The 20,219-nt window shown below is 35.1% G+C and overlaps 7 protein-coding genes and 2 non-coding genes across 10 annotated transcripts; 4 read left to right on the top strand and 5 right to left on the bottom strand.

Annotated features, from left to right (window-relative positions):
* Nucleotides 1–47: 47 nt before the first annotated feature.
* On the bottom strand, nucleotides 48–119 carry AT1G76000. Its single transcript has one exon. It is a non-coding gene; the product is annotated as a tRNA-Asp (tRNA).
* Nucleotides 120–1,037: 918 nt separating this feature from the next.
* AT1G75990 (PAM domain (PCI/PINT associated module) protein) lies at nucleotides 1,038–3,482 on the top strand. The gene is made up of 7 exons (NM_106248.4): nucleotides 1,038–1,246; nucleotides 1,342–1,532; nucleotides 1,645–1,782; nucleotides 1,870–2,006; nucleotides 2,097–2,262; nucleotides 2,430–2,669; nucleotides 2,751–3,482. The coding sequence occupies exons 1-7, from the start codon at nucleotides 1,168–1,170 to the stop codon at nucleotides 3,261–3,263; spliced, it is 1,464 nt and encodes a 487-aa protein (NP_177726.1). The 5' UTR covers nucleotides 1,038–1,167; the 3' UTR covers nucleotides 3,264–3,482.
* Nucleotides 3,468–5,332, top strand: AT1G75980 (Single hybrid motif superfamily protein). 2 transcript variants are annotated; one of them, NM_106247.4, is made up of 6 exons: nucleotides 3,468–3,824; nucleotides 3,912–3,960; nucleotides 4,041–4,167; nucleotides 4,314–4,384; nucleotides 4,481–4,553; nucleotides 4,834–5,332. In NM_106247.4, the coding sequence occupies exons 1-6, from the start codon at nucleotides 3,584–3,586 to the stop codon at nucleotides 4,948–4,950; spliced, it is 678 nt and encodes a 225-aa protein (NP_177725.1). In that variant the 5' UTR covers nucleotides 3,468–3,583; the 3' UTR covers nucleotides 4,951–5,332. The 2 variants fall into 2 exon arrangements, with proteins under 2 accessions (NP_177725.1, NP_001322966.1); NM_001334703.1 differs by having other exon boundaries at nucleotides 3,549–3,824; nucleotides 4,495–4,553.
* Nucleotides 5,333–7,829: 2,497 nt separating this feature from the next.
* On the top strand, nucleotides 7,830–7,901 carry AT1G75970. The gene has a single exon. It is a non-coding gene; the product is annotated as a tRNA-Glu (tRNA).
* Nucleotides 7,902–7,947: 46 nt separating this feature from the next.
* Nucleotides 7,948–9,947, bottom strand: AT1G75960 (AMP-dependent synthetase and ligase family protein). The gene has a single exon (NM_106246.4). It carries the CDS (start codon nucleotides 9,697–9,699, stop codon nucleotides 8,065–8,067), a length of 1,635 nt encoding a protein of 544 aa, NP_177724.1. The 5' UTR covers nucleotides 9,700–9,947; the 3' UTR covers nucleotides 7,948–8,064.
* A 42-nt stretch (nucleotides 9,948–9,989) lies between these two features.
* On the bottom strand, nucleotides 9,990–11,367 carry SKP1 (S phase kinase-associated protein 1). Its single transcript, NM_106245.5, has 2 exons — nucleotides 10,863–11,367; nucleotides 9,990–10,605 (listed from the first exon to the last, which is right to left on the bottom strand). The coding sequence occupies exons 1-2, from the start codon at nucleotides 11,169–11,171 to the stop codon at nucleotides 10,432–10,434; spliced, it is 483 nt and encodes a 160-aa protein (NP_565123.1). The 5' UTR covers nucleotides 11,172–11,367; the 3' UTR covers nucleotides 9,990–10,431.
* A 602-nt stretch (nucleotides 11,368–11,969) lies between these two features.
* Nucleotides 11,970–12,641, top strand: AT1G75945 (uncharacterized protein). Its single transcript, NM_001334702.1, has 2 exons — nucleotides 11,970–12,180; nucleotides 12,392–12,641. The coding sequence occupies exons 1-2, from the start codon at nucleotides 12,077–12,079 to the stop codon at nucleotides 12,471–12,473; spliced, it is 186 nt and encodes a 61-aa protein (NP_001322302.1). The 5' UTR covers nucleotides 11,970–12,076; the 3' UTR covers nucleotides 12,474–12,641.
* Nucleotides 12,642–13,601: 960 nt separating this feature from the next.
* ATA27 (Glycosyl hydrolase superfamily protein) lies at nucleotides 13,602–16,744 on the bottom strand. Its single transcript, NM_106244.3, has 13 exons — nucleotides 16,521–16,744; nucleotides 16,322–16,391; nucleotides 16,150–16,205; nucleotides 15,985–16,060; nucleotides 15,795–15,872; nucleotides 15,613–15,700; nucleotides 15,269–15,533; nucleotides 15,045–15,160; nucleotides 14,749–14,966; nucleotides 14,594–14,631; nucleotides 14,392–14,494; nucleotides 14,164–14,275; nucleotides 13,602–14,061 (listed from the first exon to the last, which is right to left on the bottom strand). Exons 1-13 carry the CDS (start codon nucleotides 16,686–16,688, stop codon nucleotides 13,842–13,844), a joined length of 1,608 nt encoding a protein of 535 aa, NP_177722.1. The 5' UTR covers nucleotides 16,689–16,744; the 3' UTR covers nucleotides 13,602–13,841.
* Nucleotides 16,745–18,004: 1,260 nt separating this feature from the next.
* Nucleotides 18,005–19,814, bottom strand: EXL6 (extracellular lipase 6). Its single transcript, NM_106243.4, has 5 exons — nucleotides 19,537–19,814; nucleotides 19,245–19,378; nucleotides 18,907–19,137; nucleotides 18,550–18,811; nucleotides 18,005–18,341 (listed from the first exon to the last, which is right to left on the bottom strand). The coding sequence occupies exons 1-5, from the start codon at nucleotides 19,775–19,777 to the stop codon at nucleotides 18,178–18,180; spliced, it is 1,032 nt and encodes a 343-aa protein (NP_177721.1). The 5' UTR covers nucleotides 19,778–19,814; the 3' UTR covers nucleotides 18,005–18,177.
* Between the last annotated feature and the right edge of the window lie 405 nt (nucleotides 19,815–20,219).

Raw genomic sequence — 20,219 nt, 5'->3', positions numbered from 1 at the left:
CGTCGACACCGTATTAACAATAGATTTACTCGATAAAAAAATGTTAGCGCCGTTGCCGGGGATCGAACCCGGGTCACCCGCGTGACAGGCGGGAATACTTACCACTATACTACAACGACTTTGATGTTCTAATTAATGACATTAATAGTATTAACAAACAAGATAATATCTGCCTTCAAGGGAAAGAAAAAAATAAAATGGAAAAATATAATTGGGAAAAATGTTGTTTTATATACGAACTTTCAAAAAGTGGCCATTTTATACGTGAACTCTGACGTCGGCCAAAATAAATATGAAAAATACGTTGACCAGCCATTTTAACAGAAACAAAACGTTGACCTGGCCAAAATCCCGAGACGTTAACTCGCATTAACAGACCCAATTAACCCCGTTAACAGCACGTTAATAAACTCTGTTAAAGCCGAAACGGTGTCGTTTTGTTCTAAACGAAACAAAACAAAATCCCCAAATCGAAAACTCAAACCCTAAGTCTTCATCTTCCCCAAATCGATTTCTTATATCCAACTTCTCTCAATCTATCTTCTTTGAGCTTCAACTCCGACAGAAGACTCTGCTACAACAACAGCCGGCAAAGCTAGAACTCCACCATCAAACTCCATCTCCGGTTTCAGCTACTCGTCGTGGTGGAACAGGAGCAATGTCGACTTCGCCTTCTATTGCTAAGGCAATCACAACAAGATTAATCGAAGAACAAACACGATTTTACCAATGAGAGAATTAGGGATTTGGTTTGAGAGAATTAGGGATTGAGTTTTCGATTTGGGCATTTTGATTTGTTTCGTTAGGTTTGAAACGACGGCGTTTTGGTCTTAACAGAATTCATTAACGTTCTCTTAACGGGGTTAATCAGCGAGTTAACGTCTCGGGATTTTGGCGAGGTCAACATTTTGTTTCTGTTAAAATGGCTGGTCAACGTATTTTTCATGTTTATTTTGGCCGACGTCAGAGTTCACGTATAGAATAGCTACTTTTTGAAAGTTCGCGTATAAAACAACATTTTTCCCAAATATAATTTGGTAATTTCTGTCTAGGAAAAGAAAAAGGAAAACATAAGAGTACTTATGTGTGCGTTAAGCCCTGCTCTTTTCAAATCAATTTTTAATTTACCTTCGTCAAGAAGAAGACGACTTGAGATTTGCGAAAAAGATGACTCAGGACGTAGAGATGAAAGATAACCAAACCCCAACGCAATCCGTCGTCTCTGCTCCTACCTCCACGCTACAGAGTAAATCTCTATCTTATGCTTCAGTTTCTCTTAATCTCACATTGCTAGGTTTGTTTCAAAATTGAATTCGTTGTACTGCTTTTTTTTTTCTCCAGATTTGAAGGAGATTGCAGCTCTGATTGATACTGGATCTTATACAAAGGAAGTCCGTCGTATTGCTCGTGCTGTGCGTCTCACCGTTGGACTACGAAGGAAGCTCACGGGTTCCGTGATCTCTTCTTTCCTTGATTTCGCTTTGGTTCCTGGATCTGAAGCTCACACTCGTCTCTCTTCTTTTGTGCCGAAGGTATGTGTAGCTTCACTTGTCCACTTTGATTACGAGCTTATCTAGGATCTGTAATTAGATTCATGTATTAGTGTTTGCCCTTAATTTGATGGAATTTATAATATTGGTACAGAGTGATGAACATGACATGGAAGTTGATACAGCATCATCGAATTCCCAAGCTCCTCCTAAGCATCTACCTGCAGAGCTCGAGATTTACTGCTACTTCATTGTTCTTCTTTTTCTCATTGATCAGAAAAAGTACAACGAGGTTTACTTCTTCTCTATCTCTCTAACTGACATACTTTATTTATAAATCTTGCTGTGGTCTTCATTGTTTTACTTTCTTTGCTTTCAGGCCAAAGTTTGTTCTACCGCTAGCATTGCTCGCCTCAAAAGCGTAAACAGGAGAACCGTTGATGTCATTGCTTCCAAATTGTATTTTTACTACTCCTTAAGTTACGAGCTAACTAATGATCTTGCAGAGATACGTAGGTGAGTACAAGTTCACAGTCATCTTTCAACTTTTATCATATTAGTTCAACACTCAATTATCTTATTAACTTGTCTCTCTTTCTGTTGCAGTACTCTTCTTGCTCTTCACCATTCGGCCACACTGCGCCACGACGAATTGGGCCAGGAAACACTTTTGAATCTGTTGCTTCGCAATTATCTACACTACAACCTGTACGACCAAGCAGAGAAGTTGAGATCAAAAGCGCCTCGATTTGAGGCACACTCTAACCAACAGGTAACCCTTTCATACATTCTAGTTTCTAATTCTAAGTTAATTGTGATGCTTACTTATGCCAACCTCTCTGATGCTTACTAATGCCAACTTTTCACTGTGAATTTCTCCAAACTACATTCACATGTTTCAACTAGAAACGATACTCATCTCGTTATATAAATTTACAGTTTTGTAGGTACTTGTTTTACCTTGGCAAGATCAGGACGATTCAACTTGAGTACACCGATGCAAAAGAGAGTCTCCTCCAAGCTGCTAGGAAAGCACCTGTTGCATCTCTGGGATTCAGAATCCAGTGCAACAAGTGGGCTATCATAGTTCGGCTGTTGTTGGGTGAAATACCTGAACGATCTATCTTCACTCAGAAAGGAATGGAGAAGACTCTTAGGCCATATTTTGAGCTGACCAACGTGAGTTCAATCTTTTTTACATTTCTAACATATGCTTTAATTAAGGTTTTCTTGCTAATACTCTTGTTTAAATTTTGTAAGGCTGTGAGAATTGGTGACTTGGAGCTGTTCGGGAAAATCCAAGAGAAGTTTGCCAAAACATTTGCGGAAGACAGGACTCACAACCTCATAGTCAGACTCCGACACAACGTGATCAGAACAGGACTGCGCAACATCAGCATTTCCTACTCCAGAATCTCTCTACAGGATGTTGCTCAAAAGCTGAGACTGAACTCAGCGAACCCAGTGGCTGATGCAGAAAGCATCGTCGCTAAAGCCATTAGAGATGGAGCAATCGACGCAACCATCGACCACAAGAACGGTTGTATGGTCTCCAAGGAAACAGGAGACATCTACTCCACTAATGAACCACAGACTGCGTTTAACTCGAGGATTGCCTTCTGTTTGAATATGCACAATGAAGCGGTTAGAGCACTGAGGTTCCCGCCAAACACGCACAGGGAGAAAGAGAGCGAGGAGAAAAGAAGGGAGATGAAACAGCAAGAAGAGGAGCTCGCTAAATACATGGCTGAGGAAGACGATGATGATTTCTAGATTTGTTTCAAATTCTACTGTTTTTGTCTGTTAACACTTTTGTTATTTTGAATTATCTGACTTTTTCTTGTTATTATGCACATCAGTTCTTTTACTTTATGAAAAAACAAAATCTCAAACTTTATCACAAGTCCACATTGGGATCAAAATTCTGGTAAATAAATTCACTGAAGAAGTGAAGTTAGTAATATAGAAGAACATGAACATGATTCAAACCCAAGATCAGTAGATGGGCCTTTAGGCCCATTAGTTATGTAATTACAAATCGGCGAAGTAACTCCGATTGTTTTTTCGCCGTCAAAGGTTAAACAGTCGAAACAATGGAGATTCTGAAGCTTGATGTAGCGAAGTTTCCAGAAATTGAGGATACAATCGAATTAACTAACCCAAAGAGAAACGACGAAGTAGAAGATTGCGACGACCAACAGAAGCAGCAGCTAGCTACACAAGAAGATGAAGAGGAAGACGAATTGAGAAAGCTTCTGCTTTCAGATATTGGAGAACTTCCGATTTCTCCTCCTTCAGCTACACAAGTCAATTTTGTTTCTTACTTCATCACAGGTTCTCAGATTCACCTACTGTTTAGTGTTTTTCAAAACCCCTTTTGATAGTGTGAAGTGAATTAAACCCTTTTCAATGTTTTTGCAGATTTTACTAAATCGGGTCATGATCAATATATTTACCGTCACGCTAATGGGTATGTCAAAGATTGTTCCTTTTGCTGTTGAAATGATGAAATTGGTTTTCTTCTTACTTGTGTGTTTGTTTGTTTGATAGTTTGTGTGTAATTGGATTGGCTCCTACGCATATAGCTTTTAAGGATGAAGGTGGAATCACTAGTGTCGATTTCAATGTTGGTAAGTCTGATCGTAGCGTCTTGAAAGTCTCCGGCAAGCGTAAAAAGGTGGCTTTCTCTTGATTCTTGAGTCTTAGACTTTTAGTAATTGTTATAGCTTGAAGTTTTGCAGTTCGAAATTGTGTGTTTATTGTCTTTGATTGAGTCTAGATTCTGGCTTTAGCTACTGTTTTTTACTTGCTCTTCTTGTGTAGAATGCGTTGCGCTCTGAATCGAATACAGCATTGTGCAAAGTTTCCACTGCAAAAGATACTTACATTGTTAGGTGTGCAAAGCTTTTTTCTGTTTTCACTTTCCTTTGTCCTAAGTTCTTATTTGCAAAAAAATGAAGTTGTCTTTGTTCTGAATTGGTTTTTGCTAGGTGCTGCGTTAAAGGCTCTCTCTTGGAGGTCAACGAGAGATTGATTAAGCAACCAGAGCTTCTTAATTCAACGGTAAGTAATAAGAGAGGAAAATTGGCTTCTCTAACAAATCCTCAAAAACCAATGAAAATCTCATTTTTTGCTATGAGTCTCTATTGTTGCTGTACCTTCAATAACAATTTGAGCTCTTATGTTATACTCTTAATGTCAAGAACTTTGCTTATGGAATCAGTTGGATAACTTAAATAACTTGATCATCGTTTCCTTGCTTTTATACATGAGTAGGATAAAGCTAATGATGATGTTCTGTATTTTGATCACCTCCCATTCTTATAAAATCTAATTGTTTCAGGCTGACCGCGAAGGGTATATTGCGATAATTATGCCAAGACCTGCAGATTGGACCAAAAACAAGGAGTCACTGATAACTCTGGAGGAATATAAAGAAAAGAAAGAAATGTCTTTATGATCTGAAGCTGATGATGATTAGGGCCGTTAGGCATAAGTCAAATTTGGTGAAGAACTTTGAAGGTCTTTTGCAGTCTAATCGTTTGAAGCTCTACAATATTTATCAACTGTTGTGTTGTGTTTTGGCTGACAAAACTATTTTGCAAGCAATACAATTTTGCAATGTTCTTCATGAAACCTTTTTACATTGCTGTATTAGAAAACACGAGACTACACTATATAACTTTGAATAGGCATGGGCGTTCGGGTATTCGGGTTCGGGTTTTTCGGGTTTAGAAATTTAAAACCCATTCGGGTAATTTAAGATTTCGGGTCGGGATCGGTTCGGGTTCGGGTTTGGGTTCGAATTTATTTATATATTGAAATATCAAAATTTTGTATGTAAATCTATTAAATTATTTGAAAATTTCAAAATTTCCAAAACAACATGAGTAATTTTGAATATATTTAAAAATATACAAAAATAACTAAAATATCCAAAAAATCTTAATCTTTTCTATATATAAGTATAAATATAATTAATATATACTTATATTGGAGATATGTTTGGGTACTTATTCGGGGTTTTCGGGTTTTGAAGTTTAGACCCGTTTGAATATTTTAAAAGTTCGGGTTCGAGTTCGGTTTGGGTTTTTCGGGTCGGGTTCGGATCGGTTCTTCGGGTTCAGGTATTATGCTCAGGCCTAACTTTAAAGCTGTTCTTTTTCTTTTTTTTTCTTTCTGTAACAAACTATAATTTCAGCGTATTCTATAGTTTTTTTATGTATTTTATTATTGGTCAAAGACTAAGTCAACTAGATATAGATTTATTGTGTACACTATATAACAGGGTTTTTTTTTTTTTTGATCAAAGATTAAATCAACTAGATACATATAGATATTTGTTTGTTTTTTCTGTTAAAATCCTAATTGAAATTTAATTAGGAATAAAAAAAGCAGACCACTATATAAACAACGTGACTCAACCCTGTATTCAAGAGATCGAGAAACATTATTTCCACACCATCTAATTAGAATCAAAGTTCAGTTTCAAAGGGATTAAATCGGCTATAATGTCTAATTATTCACAAACGTTTTCTATCAAACCATGTTTTCCTCTTCAGCAGTTTTCTTATAGACCTGTGTTTGGTAAGTTGTTATTAAGTTTGTTTTATATATATTAGCTAGTGTTTCTTATCATTACTCTTGAGTTTTTTACTAACTTATGTAAGTTGTGAGCAACAGATTTAGCACATCTTCCAGATTTTAGGTCAGCAGCATGTTCCAGTTTATCTTCTTTCATCGTTTTCCAAATTGATTATTATTTTAGGTAAATAAACTTTTATTTTGGTTTATTTACTTTAAAGTTTTTTTTGTTTTTTGTGTTTATTGATTTCTTAGGATATGTTTACCTTCATTGATAATGCAGCGATGATAATTTGGCAAAAGATGAGTACTTGAGATCTCAAATGGATAATCAAGGATGGGTTAATATTTTAACTATTACAGATTTTCCAAGAGTAAGTTAACTTTAGTGAATATTTTATTTTTTTGAAAAATAGAGTGGATAATAATAATCTTAATCGTTTTTTCTTGGCCTTTACAAAAATATAAAAAATAAAAAAAATCAGATCAAAAGCATGACTAATGATATTGAGTTGATATTGCGTTCAATGAAATCATCAGCTACAGTTGAAATCCAGGTAATTTACTAATAATCACACGTAACAAGAGTTCTATAACTTTATCTGTTTTTGTTTTTGTTTTATGTTCTTTCCACCAAGATAGATAATCATGAAATACTAATATTTACTGAATGTTGAAATTAAATTATGTGCAGAATAACAAGCTGAGAAAACGCCAGGGATGGGAGAGGTGGATAAATCCAATGAGGCTCCATATACTGCTACCATAATGAAGAGACTGATAGAGTTTGACTGTTTGATATCAATCGTTTGTTACTAAAATATTATGTCGTTTGTGGTTACTAAAACAATTATAATCTTTGTTCTATTGTAGACCTTCTACATGTCTTTGGATTTCTAAATATTGTTTATGCCAACTCACATACTACATAGTTAAATAAAAGAGAAATTATAATAAATATGTCCTGAAGACTGAAAAATTAGGTGGCGGAATTGTTGACTATTTCAACAGTAAAATAACTGATGAAGTTACTTTATTATACATTTGTATTTTTTGTTTTTTAAATAAAATTTCACATCTTATTTTTATTACTAAATATTTTCATTGTTATCAGGTTATCCTCGTTAACAATTATTGAAAAATATTATGTATAAATTATATGTTAGAGTAAATATTATTCATATATCAAATATTTTAACGTTTTTATATAAATATTATTCCGTTATATAATATGTTAGCATGTTATTATTCTATATATCATGTTGTTATAATTATTATCATCTTAATTATGTAAGAAAAAGTCTAATTTCCTTCTATTGTTTTGAATATACATAAATAAAAAATAAAGATTTACAATTTTAAATCGATAACTATTTTTTTAACAAATAATTTATAAATTTATCGTGATATCACAGTTTTTAGCACGTTAAACAAATAGCTATATGCTTATTATCCGCAAATTACAATTAATTTTATTCAATAGCATTTTTGTAATTAATGTAAAAAAAGATATTTTTAGTTTATATATTATTTATCTTTCATACTTACCAAAATAACTAATATTTATGCATAGATTCTTAATTTCTTCATCTTCCATGCATATCAATTAATATAGCTCTAAATAAAAACCCAAAAGCTTATGCTATTTGCATCGTTGACATGAGCTTGCATATTTCACGACGTCCATGCCAAAACCCTGTAATACCAGACTTAGTGTTGAAATAATAATGTATAAATGAGATAATACAACATCAATCCGTTATCGTCCAGCGGTTAGGATATCTGGCTTTCACCCAGGAGACCCGGGTTCGATTCCCGGTAACGGAGCTTTTTGTTCTCTTTTTTTTTTTCTTTTTTGTGATAAACCACTTTCTTTTGATGCTGAGACATATGCGGCCACGAAAGAGACTGATTTCAATTAATTTGATCATATGATTAATCTTAATGAAAGAGATGACATATCTGATATTAGATCAAAATTACAATACTTTTACATGTTTTTGGCAATCTCTTTAAGCAATGACTTTATAATCTTCCCAGTGGAAGTCTTTGGTAACTCTTCAAGAAACGAGACCGTTTTAGGAGCCATGTAACGTGGCATTTTATATTTGCAATACTCTATAATCTCCTTATCCGTTGGTTTCCGGGTCAACCCGGGTTTTAAACTAACAAAAGCACACGGCGTCTCTCCCCAAAACTCGTCAGGTCTAGCCACCACCGCCGCTTCATTCACCGCCGGATTCGTGTACAACACCGCCTCCACTTCCACACTACTCACATTCTCTCCTCCTGAAATAATCACATCTTTCGATCTATCTTTAATCTCTAAGTAACCATCCCCGTGAATCACACCGAGGTCTCCGGTGAAGAACCACCCGTTTTTAAACGAATTTTGAGTTCCGATCGGATTTTTTAAGTATCCGAGCATGATTGAACTCCCTCTCAACACTATTTCTCCGACTGTTTCTCCGTCTCTCTCCACGCTCCGACCTGATTCTGGATCCACTACATCGATTTCGCTAAATCCGACGGTTCTCACTCCTTGCCGTGATTTCAATTGCGCTTGATCACTCGCCGGTAACCGATTCCAGTTTGGCTTCCACGCGCAGGAGACGATCACACCGGCTGTCTCCGTTAATCCGTAACCGTGACTGACGATGAAACCTAGAGACTCGGCGCGGAGAAGCACCGTAGCTGGCGGAGAAGAACCGGCGGTTAAGAAATTGACCGGACTCTTAAGAGGCTGATCAGATTCTTGACTCGCCGATAGAATCTGAAGCACTATTGGTGCGCCGTACATGTGAGTCACGCCGTGATCACGGATTAGATGGTATATTGACGGCGCGTGGAGTTTACGCACACAGACGTTAGTTCCTCCGACGGCGGCGATTCCCCATGGATAGGTCCAACCGTTGGCGTGAAATATCGGTAAGGTCCATAAGTAAACCGGGGTTTTCGGTACGGCCCAATCGGTTAGGGAATCAAGCGTCATGACGAATATACCCCTGTGGCAATGAACCACTCCTTTAGGAGACGACGTCGTACCTGATGTGTAATTGACCACAATCGGGTCCCATTCACTTCCGGGTCGGATCCATTTAAAATCCGGATTCCCTCTAGTGATTAGATCACTGTACAAGTAACAGAATTTTGAACGCTCCGTTACTTCAGCTCCTCCTTCTTCCTCCTCCTCATTGGCGATTAGGACGAGAATCGGCGGATTGAGCAACATCGTGATCGCTTCGACAGCGAGATCGGAGTAAAAGAAGTCGACGAAGAGCAGCTTAGACTCGCAATGGCGGAGAAGAACAGAGACGGTTCGCGCGTCGAGGCGGGTATTGATGTTGTTAAGGATCGCGCCAGACATCGGAACGGAAAACTGGAGCTCGTACATTTCCGGAGTATTAGCAGATAGGACAGAGACAACGTCGGATCTTCCTATTCCAATGGAAGACAGAGCAGACGCGACGCAGAGGCAACGGTGATTCGTTTCTCGCCATGTGTACACGGTGGAATTGCCGTAAACGATGGAGGTACAGTCTCCATACACGGTGGCTGCTCTCTCAAGAAAGCCTAACAGTGTCAATGGTAACGAGTTAGCGGCACTTGGCTTCAAATCTTCCATTTTCTTTAGCTCTTTTCGAGTGACCACAATGTGAGTGTTACTGTATATAAAGAAGATATCTCTTTCAGTCTCATAGTAAAGATAAGATACACAATGACGAGACGAGAGACCACTTGACTAGCCAGACAAACAATTAAAGTAATTATATTGATGTACATGTGATCCACGTTCGGTTGAGTGGAAACTTTGTTTTCTTATATGCAAACAAAGCCCACATGTTATCGAATGTTGACGAATGGGTGATGCTGATTATGTTAGTATTTGAGAAGATGTTGACAAGATACAAATACGTGATGCAGATATTTATGTAAGTAGATGAGCAGGAGCAGGGCATAACTGGTGACCATTGGTTTCAATGAGTAGTCGTCATGATCCTTCACATTCTGCTTGCAGACTCTGCCAAATTCAGTTTCTTTTTATTTACACATGAACATTCCTAAAATGAATCGTGCAAATTAGCATTCTGTGGCGATTGGCAAGACAATTGAAAGAAGTTATTTTGTAAGACAAACCAACATCACTCTTGAAGATTATCTAAAAGCACAAATTATCCATCCCACAAAGAGTAAGAAACATTGGTTCTTGATAAGAAAGAAAGAAGAGGAAGAAGATAGTCATGATTCATGAAGAATATTAAAAAGCAAGTCATCAACAACACTTGAAAACGGCAATAAACATAAGGAAGAAGAAACTGGTTGCTTGCTGCTTTTGATTCTTCTCTCTGAAGATCAATCATTCAAAAGCCCATTGGTTCTCTCTGCGAACCTCTTCCTCTTCCTCTGGTGTGAAGTCGTTCTTAATGTTGAACGTTGTGCGGATCTCTTCTGGAGTCTTTCCTTTGATCATATCCGCAACTGTCTGACATGTTAGATCAAGCAAGTTCTTGATATTCAGGTAATTAGCAGCCTGCACAAGATCCCAAATTCATAACCATTAGATCAAAATCCGAATCCAAAAACACAGATATGATTATAATCCAAATCGATAGATTCAATTAATGATTGGTTCCATAAGAACCCTAACAATATCAATCTCAAGCAGATTCAATTTCTGAAACAAACACCTAAATTTCGAAACCCTAATTTTCCCAAATCGAAAACCCTAGAATCCCAAAATTCAAAATTCGATGGAAAAATCAAATCAGATCGAGAGAAGAAACATACCAGAATGAGTTCAAAGAGAGTAGCTTGATCGATCTTCATAAAATCAGCGTCCCAGGCCTTAAGATCGTCATCGGAGGTAGCAGCACCCTCGACGGCCTCGGCCTTAGAGGCAGCAGCCTCGACGTGCCTCTTGCAATACTCGATCACCTTGGCGAGGATCTTGCTCGTGACGTTAGGAAGAGGGACTCCGTTGTCGACGCAGTCGTCTTCAACCATATGCGCTATGGTTTGTGACTCGAGAGCCACCGCCTCCTCAACCTCGAAAGATTCACCATCGGAACTCTTCAACACAATCTTCTTCGCAGACATGGTTATGGAAACGAAGAGAGAAGAGAAAGATTTTAGATTTGGGAGATTTGTTCTTTGAAGAAAATTTTGGAGAAGCGATGAATGAAATAAAGAGATGCGTCTCTCTTTATATATAAAACAATCCCTAATTTTGATAAGTCGGTCGATTGTTAAAAAGTCGCAAGTTTAGGGAAATTAGGAAATTGTTTCAAATTTTGTTTTTCTAAAAGAAAAATAGAAATCAATCCTATTGATTTTAAATTTTGTTTTCAATAGTTGAAATTAATGAAATTAGGACTCTGTTCTATTTTTCTTTTGGAAATATTAACTTTGATCCGTTTAATTCGTTGTATTTATCTCATTATTAATAATATATGATTTTATATATATTTTTTTTCCATCCAGCTCCATAATTGTCAAAAAAAGTAAAAGAACCAAAAATCACCGTAGGATAAGTATTAGTCAATCAAATCAGCTTTGTCAGCTTTAAGATCATGTTTTTTGAACATTTATTTTTATTTTATATTAAGTTAATATTAATATGTCATAATAAATAATATATCTAACTAGTTTTTGGTCAAGAGTCATACAATATTTTAGGCCTGGGATAACGGTTCAACCCGAGAAAACCGAACCGAAAAAAACGAAAATTTTGGTTTTCGGCAGCAACCGAATTAAGGAGATCGAACCGATCGGCCAAATTAATTTAAGAATTCGGAAGTCGGTTCGGGTCGGTTCGGTAATCGGAACCAATCGGTTTCACCCATACCGAGAATCTGCAGCCATATATAAGGTTAATTGATGAGTCTTAACCTAATTAGGTTTCTTCTTCGTTTTTGGCTCTCTGCCTCTTGCGAAAACAACAAAGAAACTTTGATATTTTTCTTCGATTGAATTAGTAATCATCAACTCGTCTCTTCTCCTTCATGAATTCATCATCTTCCAAGCCTCTTTCATTCTCTCTAATCTCAGTTGGTCTTACAAAAAACCTTTGCTCAGAGATTCAACCCACAACCTCAACTTTCTTAGGGTAAACTCTTCTTATTTCTCTTTAATCATTTGTTTTGTTTGATTCTTTGCTCTCTAAGCTCTTCCTCTGTCTCTATAATTTCTGAAATTTTAGAGTTAGGCTTTACACTTCCAAATCTGAGATTATCCATTATTTTTATGGATCTTTTATGGTTTACACTTCCATCTCATGTTTTTTCTTACTTCATGGATAACAAACGGGCGTTTAACAGGTCTCGTAGGGCATTACGTCGTCGGAATGGTAGATCACTAGATTGGAGAGGCACTGCTCGACGTCGCAGTTTGGAGTTGTAGTCGTACATATTTTTTTTGTCAAAACTCAAAACCCTAATTTTGTAATGGACCTGACCCATAATTGTGTTGTGGATTTGTAATTGTAACTGTATATTTGTGTATTGGGCCTGTTGTTTGTTTTTTATTAGATTTCATTTTTGTAAGTCCATTTTTTTAATTTGTGGTTTATTTGGTTCAAATTAACCGAATTAGAAAAAAAATCGGTTTAATCCGGAATTTAATTTATACCCAATAACCGAACCGAAAAAACCGATGTCCGAACCGACCCGAACCGAATTTTTGTTCGGTTCAATTCGGCTAGAAATTAAAAAATCCAAAAACCCCGAAAAACTAAATAAACCGAACCGATTAAACCGATATATCCGAACTCCCAGGGCTACAATATTTATATAATGCTGTGGATTTTATTCTCTCTTTCATTTATTTCTTAATGGGTAATATATATTCTTAGATATAATATTCAACTTTGTTTTGTTTTCTTTTCTAGTTATAACTAATCATATACATCAAGATAAGGTGTATGATTTATATGCTTACTTATATGATTATATGGTAACTTTTTTGAAATGCATTCAGTTTTTTTAGTTATAACGTATTTTATTCTTTATTTACATGGTTTTTTGTAATTTAAAATGGACATGTGTCATACAAAAAAAGCATTATAACATTTTTATATAATATTATATTTTTATCACTTCTTACTGTCCATAGAAAAAATTATATTACCCTCTACAAAACCGTGGATGGAGGATAGGATGATGATTCTCACCTACCAAATTCAAGTATCTTCTTAAAGATACTGAGTCTTATCAGAAAGGTCCAAGGCCCATATCTGAAGTCAGAACCCAAATATCAATGGCACTATCAGGTCCATTTATACATTTGATTATTTTCGTTGAGTTTGCCGATAAATTTGGAATTTTAAGATATGGTAACCAAGTCCAAAACATGTTAAATGGGTATTGTAGTCTGTAGACTTGTAGTCTCTTTTAGAAAGCTAGAAATTTGAGTATATTGTTAGGTATATCACATTTTAAAATAGTTAGAGATTTGGATCATACGACCATCTGTTTGAATTCTTCAATAAATATACTTTGGCACTTTGCCGTGCATGCAAATATGAAATATGCAATAGAAAATATCAATAACTAGTACGGAATCTTCGTGAATACCCTTGATCTCAATATTCAACTATCCAAATACTTACTACAACACAATCCAAACTTTACTTGTCTGTATATTGAGTATCTGATTTATTTACTTGAATATGGAAATGCATTCACTGCAGCAAACTGTAAACAAATAGTTTATGAATATATAATATATATATGACTCAAATTTTCAAAGTCTGTTTGTAGAGAATTCACTCTACAACTCATCGTGTTCGAACTCGTGCTCGATTTCGAACTCTTTTGATCCATCGTGGAGGAAACTCGAGTACCACTGGGCTGATAATTTTTCGTGGCGCGTCAAATTATTTTTGTAATCGACGTAGTAGAGCCCAAATCTCGCCTTGTATCCATCTTGCCATTCAAAATTGTCCATCAATGACCAATGAAAATACCCTGTAACGTTTACTTTATCATCGCTGCATTAAAACACACGAACAAAAAAAACATTAGTCCATCTGAAGAAAATAATTGGCATATTTTCATCGAATTAAAACTCAAAATATGATTTTTTAACATACCAAATTGCTTCGTGCAAGCTCAAGAGATGTTTCTGGATATAGTATGTTCTGTGCTGATCTGACAGCGCCACTACAAGGCTTGTGTCTTGCTCACCTAGATCCTCTCCGTATCCTTACGTCAAACATATTCAAAACTCAAATACTTATATACAAGTAAAGAAAAGAAAGATATATAGAAATCGATTATATGATTTTGAGACTAAATTAGATTATAAACGTTTTTCTAACCATTCTCGGTGATCATGATTTCAGGATTGCCGTATTTGTCCTTGATATATTTCAAGAGGCTCCTCAAACCCTTTGCGTAGACTTCCACTTTAGCAACATCAGGCTAAAAAAAAGAGAAAGTATTATTTTTATTTTTTTAAAACATCAATTTTAGTATTTCAATATTATATTTTAAATAATAACAAAATTAGTTATAGTATACCTTGTTAGCAAAAGCATTGAATTTATCCACATACCTTGCTGGAAAAAAAGGAATAAGTATAAACAAAATTAATCAAAGTGAGAACATTGAAAATAGTCTAACTATATAAATTATATATGCATCGAAATTAAGAAAACAGTAAAAAAGAAACTTACGTTCCCAGTCCACGAGAGAATCACTCTGCCAACTTGGTTGCGAAGGATCTGGCTCTTCGTCGTGCAATGCAAACACTGATGTGTAATAGTTGATTCCTACAAAATCAGCTGAATTTTTCAACTTCTCTTTCTGTGCCTCTGTGAATTTCGGCAGTCGATGTCCGATGTGATCCTTCATTGATTGTGGATAATCTCCATATGTGGTCGGATGCAAATGCCTGTGGAGTCAGAATAGTATTTGTCATATATTTTAAATTTTGATACTAAAGGGTAAAATAGTAAATGATATTTTTTACCATCCCAATATGAAGTCAATCAGGCCAGTTACAGGAGTTTCGTGCTCTTCATCCGAGAGCTCATGAGCCTCAAACCAAGCTGGACTGTGAGCAATCCCAATTTTACCACCTTTGCACTAGAAACAATTAGAAATAAATGTTTATAAGTAGTACTCGTTCATTAAACTACGTAAAAATATTCACAATAGAATTTAAATGAGGCTAGTTTATGTTTATATAGAAACCTTGTCGCATTTCCTAAAGGCATCAACGGCATCGGCATGTGCCAAGAGCATGTTATGACTAACGATATAAGCTTCGTGTCCTGACCGTCCATCGTGACACATCTCTCCATGTTCTTTGATGTACTTAGAACAACGTCCCGGTGCTTTGTTCCCAATGTCGTAGCCAGCTCGACTGAACACCCATGGTTCGTTAAATGTGATCCAATGCTTCACTTTGTCTCCGTACTCTTGGAATGTGAAGTTTGCATACTCCGTAAAATCCTTTCTGAATTTATATATAGAAAAGGTTAATCGTGTTTGAGTTGTAGACGATAAAGTTGTAGAAATTAATAAAAAATTCTTACATTATGCGGTCGCTTAAAAAGCCACCATATTCATCTTCTAAGTCTTGAGGAGTGTCCCAGTGAAAAACAGTTACTAATGGTGTTATACCTGAATTTTGAAAATAAATTTAGAGGTAGCATTAGTAATGTTTTTGATGTAATTTAGAGTTTCTGAAGTTTAAGTAGTGAAAAACAAAAATTACCATTTGCGAGGAGCTCATCGATCAGATCGTGGTAATACTGCACACCTGCTTTGCTTATTCCTTTCTCCATCCTACCATCTGTTATTTTAATTTATTTAAAAAATGTTATTATTTCCTTACTTTTATTATAATCAACTAATGTTATGATCAACCAGTGAAATATAATTTGTTGAGATTTTTAATAACTTACGGGGGAATATTCTGGGCCATGCAATGGAAAATCTAAAGCCATCAGTGTTCAGATTTTTCATCAACTTGATATCTTCCTGTTGAATATAAATTTAAACATTAACGTAATTTCAAGAGATCGCTTCACAAGCACATATAAGGTAGGGGTAAATAACATGATTAATACCTTGTAACGATGGTAGAAATCGACAGCAACGTCGGCATTGTGATAATTACATTTATCTGTAAATAAATTTTTAAAAGGGAAAAAAAAAACAGATGATTTTATATTGACATTATTTCATTAAGTCAAATTGAATTTAAAAAAAAAAAAAAGAGAAAGAGAGAGTGAAAGAGACGTGGGAATTTCTTGGTGTATACGTCCCACATGCTTGGACCTCTACATCCTTCATTTACAGCTCCTTCAACCTATTTAGTTTACCACATACATCGGTACCTATTTTTAGAAGTTTCTTCACTAAACCAACTTTTATTCGATACAATAAACTATGACTATAATGTATATGATAATTCTAATGCATATGTGATATGTGGTACCTGAAAAGCAGCAGTTGCGGTACCAAAAATGAAACCTTTAGGGAAATTGGCACGAGTAAAGTGTATATCGGTACTAGAACAGGCATACTCATTGGCGGCGATAAGTGAGCCGGTCAGACCGAGGAACAGAACTAAACCTAGGAGAGGAAATTTATGAAACCTCCCCATTAGTATATGGAAAACTTGAAGAAGTGTAAATGGCAAATATGTTGGAAGGGATTTTTGCTGTTATATATAGAGACTATAAGACACTCGATTAGTATGTATTTATTTTATTAGTTCTTAATTTTGAAGTAAAATACGGGAAGAGTTAAGCCACGTGATTCACATACGTGACCGGCAATGAATATGGGAATGTCGTAGGAGATGAAAAGTGTGTTGTGAAAAATATTTGATTATTCCATTAATTTGTTAGTAGATTAATATTTCCCGTAATTTTATTTAGACGTTTGATGAGAAGGAAAAAATGTTTAAATTTTGTTTACAAAAAGTAGTAAGTGGTGTATTCCAACAACGAAAAAGGGATATAGAAACAATGCAATCCGTGTGAAAGAAGAAAAAACAAAGACTACTGATTTAAAGGAGACTTGATAGGCATGAGTCGCATGACTATACAATTTTTTTTTTTTTTTTTTTGCTATATATGATGACTATGCAATATTAACAAAACATGCATGCAATATTAATCCCACCACATATTGTGTATGTTGATTATACGACTCTCTAGTTTGTTGAGGGATATATAATTCCGACACTAGCTAAGGAAAAACAAATATCCACCGCATTTAATCTAAAATCAAAATTTAATTATAATGAGATGAAATAATTCAGTACACTTTTGTTGTTGTTGATGTACATGTTTTTATAAATAAAAGATTATTTATGCTGTGTGTTTTTATAAGTGTTTTTTCCTGAATCATTATTTTAAATGTAAATCAACATTATCGTCGTTTCTTCTTCCTCTGGTCCCGAAAACCTACTTATACTTGCCTCTGTAACACATATCTACTGTTTTAATCATATAAGAAAAACAATTATCTTTAGTGTTTTCCTTAATGCATTTTAACCTTAATTATCTACAGCCTTTTTAATTTTGTCTGTTTCAAATATTAACCTACATGATTTTGTTTTTTGAATAGGTAAAATGTCTTATGAGACAAAATATGCTAATTGATCTTATATAATCACGTCTGCATAATGCTCACGACTCACGAGTGAAGAATCGGAATATGGGTGTACCTATAGATACCAAAAAAATATTTCCGAGGGCGGAGATTTTTAATTCACTTTAGCCCGAAGGATCGGAGTAAATATTTTTTGTTATTTGGTTTGATTTGAATAAATTTGCTGGGAACAATCGTAGCTCACGTTGTTACTTGAATCAAAACTTCTATTAATCGAATTCACAAGCTTGCAATTGGTGCTATATATAGCCTTTCCCGGATTTATCTGTTTGATGCACATTTGTAAACAAACACTTTTGTTCTTGGGTTATATAAAATGGACAATATTTAAAAGCCTGTAATTTGAATTATACATTGTTTACTATAAGAAAAACGAATAGATTGTCATGAATCTTATACATTTACATATATTTATCGATATGGTGATAATTTTCAAAGATTATAATAAAACATTGTAGGAAATAAGGAATTAGCTAGGCAAGGCCTTTCGCTATCTGATAGACAATAGGTTTAGATATTACTTCGTAGGCTTTCTGGGAAGGGTGAGCAAAGTCATAGAAGACGTATTTATCTGGATGGAAGCATGGTATTATTGCATTCGGCATACAACAACAAGCTTTTTTCGCTTCTGTAAACCCTGCAAGTATATGTATTGTTGTAATTAGAATCATGATCTTGATCATCTTATAGTGTTATGATTCGGATATAAATTTGATCACAAAGAAAGAAAAAAAAAACATTAATTGTTAGGATGCACAATCCTTTAAAAGATAAAACAAATGACATATTACTATCACTTGGTTACGTCATGCATATATTTATATAGGGAGTGTGTATATACGTACCATAGGCCATAGGATTTTTGACAAGATCCATAAGAGTACCGTATATGTCGACGTAAACAAACTTTGCATCTTTGAAATCATATTCTACTGCGTAACTTGTAAGACCTTTCTGCAATTTCATGTTGAAGTCCTCCGTAATTCTATTCAAGAGGAAGTTACACCATCCGAATACCCCACCGAATGAGGCTCGATGGATAGGCAAACATCCCACAGGCATCACTCCCATCACCGCAAATTTTCTCGCTCCAAGATCGTATAAATCCTTCAAATATAGATATATAAAACCAAAAGAGCGAGTGTGAACATTTACAAAGAATTCATACTAATAGTTTTTTATTTTATTATACGTTGTCTTACTTTTAGAAACTTTCTGGTCCAAACAACCATTTTACTGGTGTATGTTGTTGTGGACTGTAATCGAAGAAGAGCGGGAGCGACAAAGTATCCAAGATCATTATTTCCTTCAGAAATAAGAAACACAGCGTTTGAAACTATTTCTTTTACTTTTTTCTTACGTTTCACTACTCTTCTTAGTTTCTTCAAATAGTCTTTAAAGTCTTTTACTTGGTCACCTGCCGATAAAACTCTCTGACAAAACCACCCACAACCATCCAATTATTATAAGAAAACATTGTTTGAGATATATAATATATAGTGTTTATCGAAATAACAATTAAGTTTTTTTTTTCTTTCACCAGTGTTCGGGATGTAAGATCGTCAATTCCTGAACCACCTGATGCAAAACAAACGCCAGTCTTAAGGTCTTCAGAACTGATGCGACGAATCTTGCTATAAGCTGGTACAAGTCTTTTGATCTGTAAACCTTCGGCTGCATACAATAGAAGACTTCACCACATGAGAATACTACCTAGTTATATAAATAATATGATTAATCAAGATTATTAGTCTCGGATCTATAGAAAGTGTGCAGTGAGAGATCTTTATAGGTAGAGTTAAGTAAAGCCAGTCAACATTGGGATATTATACCAACTATATCGGTGAAAACTCTTCCATTTCCGAATCTTCCCGTCGGAAATTTATAGTCAAAACTCAAACCATATGGCCAATAATTTCCTTTGAGAAGAGTAAGAAGAAAATTATTGTTTCCCGTATCTAAGACTGAATCACCAAAAGCAAAAAGCGCAGAAAATGATGTATTTTTTTCAGCCGCTGATGAGAGGACGTAAATAGAAAATAATGATAACACAAATATTTTTCCCCTAAACATATCGAAAATAAGTCCAAAATTTTTCTGAATGGTTTTTAATTTATCCTGTGTTTTATATAGAATTCATTTGATTTTTCCTAACTATGTTTAGACGTCTACTTCTTTCTTGTCGATGGAAGCCAAAATGCATGAGAGTACAATATTACACACCGAATGAATGTTAGGATAGTTTAAGACGATAATAATTCCATAAATCTCATGAAAAATGCCATTTTATAAAATAATGATTTAATTTACATAAAAGAGAACTTGGTTTGCAGGTAATGACTCTCCGATCAAATATAGTGCAGCCTAGTCTACTAGTAGATTAGTTTGTGTTGCTTGCTATTACTAGTCAAAATTCTTAGAAAATCAAACCATGTTTTATGAAAAAAACTCGATCAAATTTATCTTACTTTAGTCAAAATTGTCAAGTTTGTTGATTTCTTATTTGGTCTTTCCT

Source organism: Arabidopsis thaliana (genome assembly GCF_000001735.4).
Source record: "Arabidopsis thaliana chromosome 1 sequence".
NCBI lineage: Eukaryota > Viridiplantae > Streptophyta > Magnoliopsida > Brassicales > Brassicaceae > Arabidopsis > Arabidopsis thaliana.
Note: the sequence above shows the minus strand (reverse complement) of the source record. Positions and strands in the feature narration are given on the sequence as shown.

Bases quoted from the DNA above. Each gene is read 5' to 3' on its own strand.
- AT1G75990 (NM_106248.4), top strand. From the start codon at position 1,168: ATGACTCAGGACGTAGAGATGAAAGATAACCAAACCCCAACGCAATCC. The intron at 2,263-2,429 runs GTAACCCTTTCA...ATAAATTTACAG, and splicing joins AGGCACACTCTAACCAACAG to TTTTGTAGGTACTTGTTTTA. The intron at 2,670-2,750 runs GTGAGTTCAATC...AAATTTTGTAAG, and splicing joins CATATTTTGAGCTGACCAAC to GCTGTGAGAATTGGTGACTT.
- AT1G75960 (NM_106246.4), bottom strand. From the start codon at position 9,699: ATGGAAGATTTGAAGCCAAGTGCCGCTAACTCGTTACCATTGACACTG.
- SKP1 (NM_106245.5), bottom strand. From the start codon at position 11,171: ATGTCTGCGAAGAAGATTGTGTTGAAGAGTTCCGATGGTGAATCTTTC. The intron at 10,606-10,862 runs GTATGTTTCTTC...GATCTTGTGCAG, and splicing joins CTCTCTTTGAACTCATTCTG to GCTGCTAATTACCTGAATAT.
- EXL6 (NM_106243.4), bottom strand. From the start codon at position 19,777: ATGTTTAGGGGAAAAATATTTGTGTTATCATTATTTTCTATTTACGTC. The intron at 18,812-18,906 runs GTAAGACAACGT...CTATATTTGAAG, and splicing joins GGACCAGAAAGTTTCTAAAA to GATTTATACGATCTTGGAGC. The intron at 18,342-18,549 runs GTACGTATATAC...ATATACTTGCAG, and splicing joins CAAAAATCCTATGGCCTATG to GGTTTACAGAAGCGAAAAAA.
- AT1G75945 (NM_001334702.1), top strand. From the start codon at position 12,077: ATGAATTCATCATCTTCCAAGCCTCTTTCATTCTCTCTAATCTCAGTT. The intron at 12,181-12,391 runs GTAAACTCTTCT...GGCGTTTAACAG, and splicing joins ACAACCTCAACTTTCTTAGG to GTCTCGTAGGGCATTACGTC.
- AT1G75980 (NM_106247.4), top strand. From the start codon at position 3,584: ATGGAGATTCTGAAGCTTGATGTAGCGAAGTTTCCAGAAATTGAGGAT. The intron at 4,385-4,480 runs GTGTGCAAAGCT...GGTTTTTGCTAG, and splicing joins AAAGATACTTACATTGTTAG to GTGCTGCGTTAAAGGCTCTC. The intron at 4,554-4,833 runs GTAAGTAATAAG...TAATTGTTTCAG, and splicing joins CAGAGCTTCTTAATTCAACG to GCTGACCGCGAAGGGTATAT.
- ATA27 (NM_106244.3), bottom strand. From the start codon at position 16,688: ATGGGGAGGTTTCATAAATTTCCTCTCCTAGGTTTAGTTCTGTTCCTC. The intron at 15,701-15,794 runs GTAATTTTTGTT...TTCAAAATTCAG, and splicing joins CGATGAGCTCCTCGCAAATG to GTATAACACCATTAGTAACT. The intron at 15,161-15,268 runs GTTTCTATATAA...AATTGTTTCTAG, and splicing joins CCTTTAGGAAATGCGACAAG to TGCAAAGGTGGTAAAATTGG.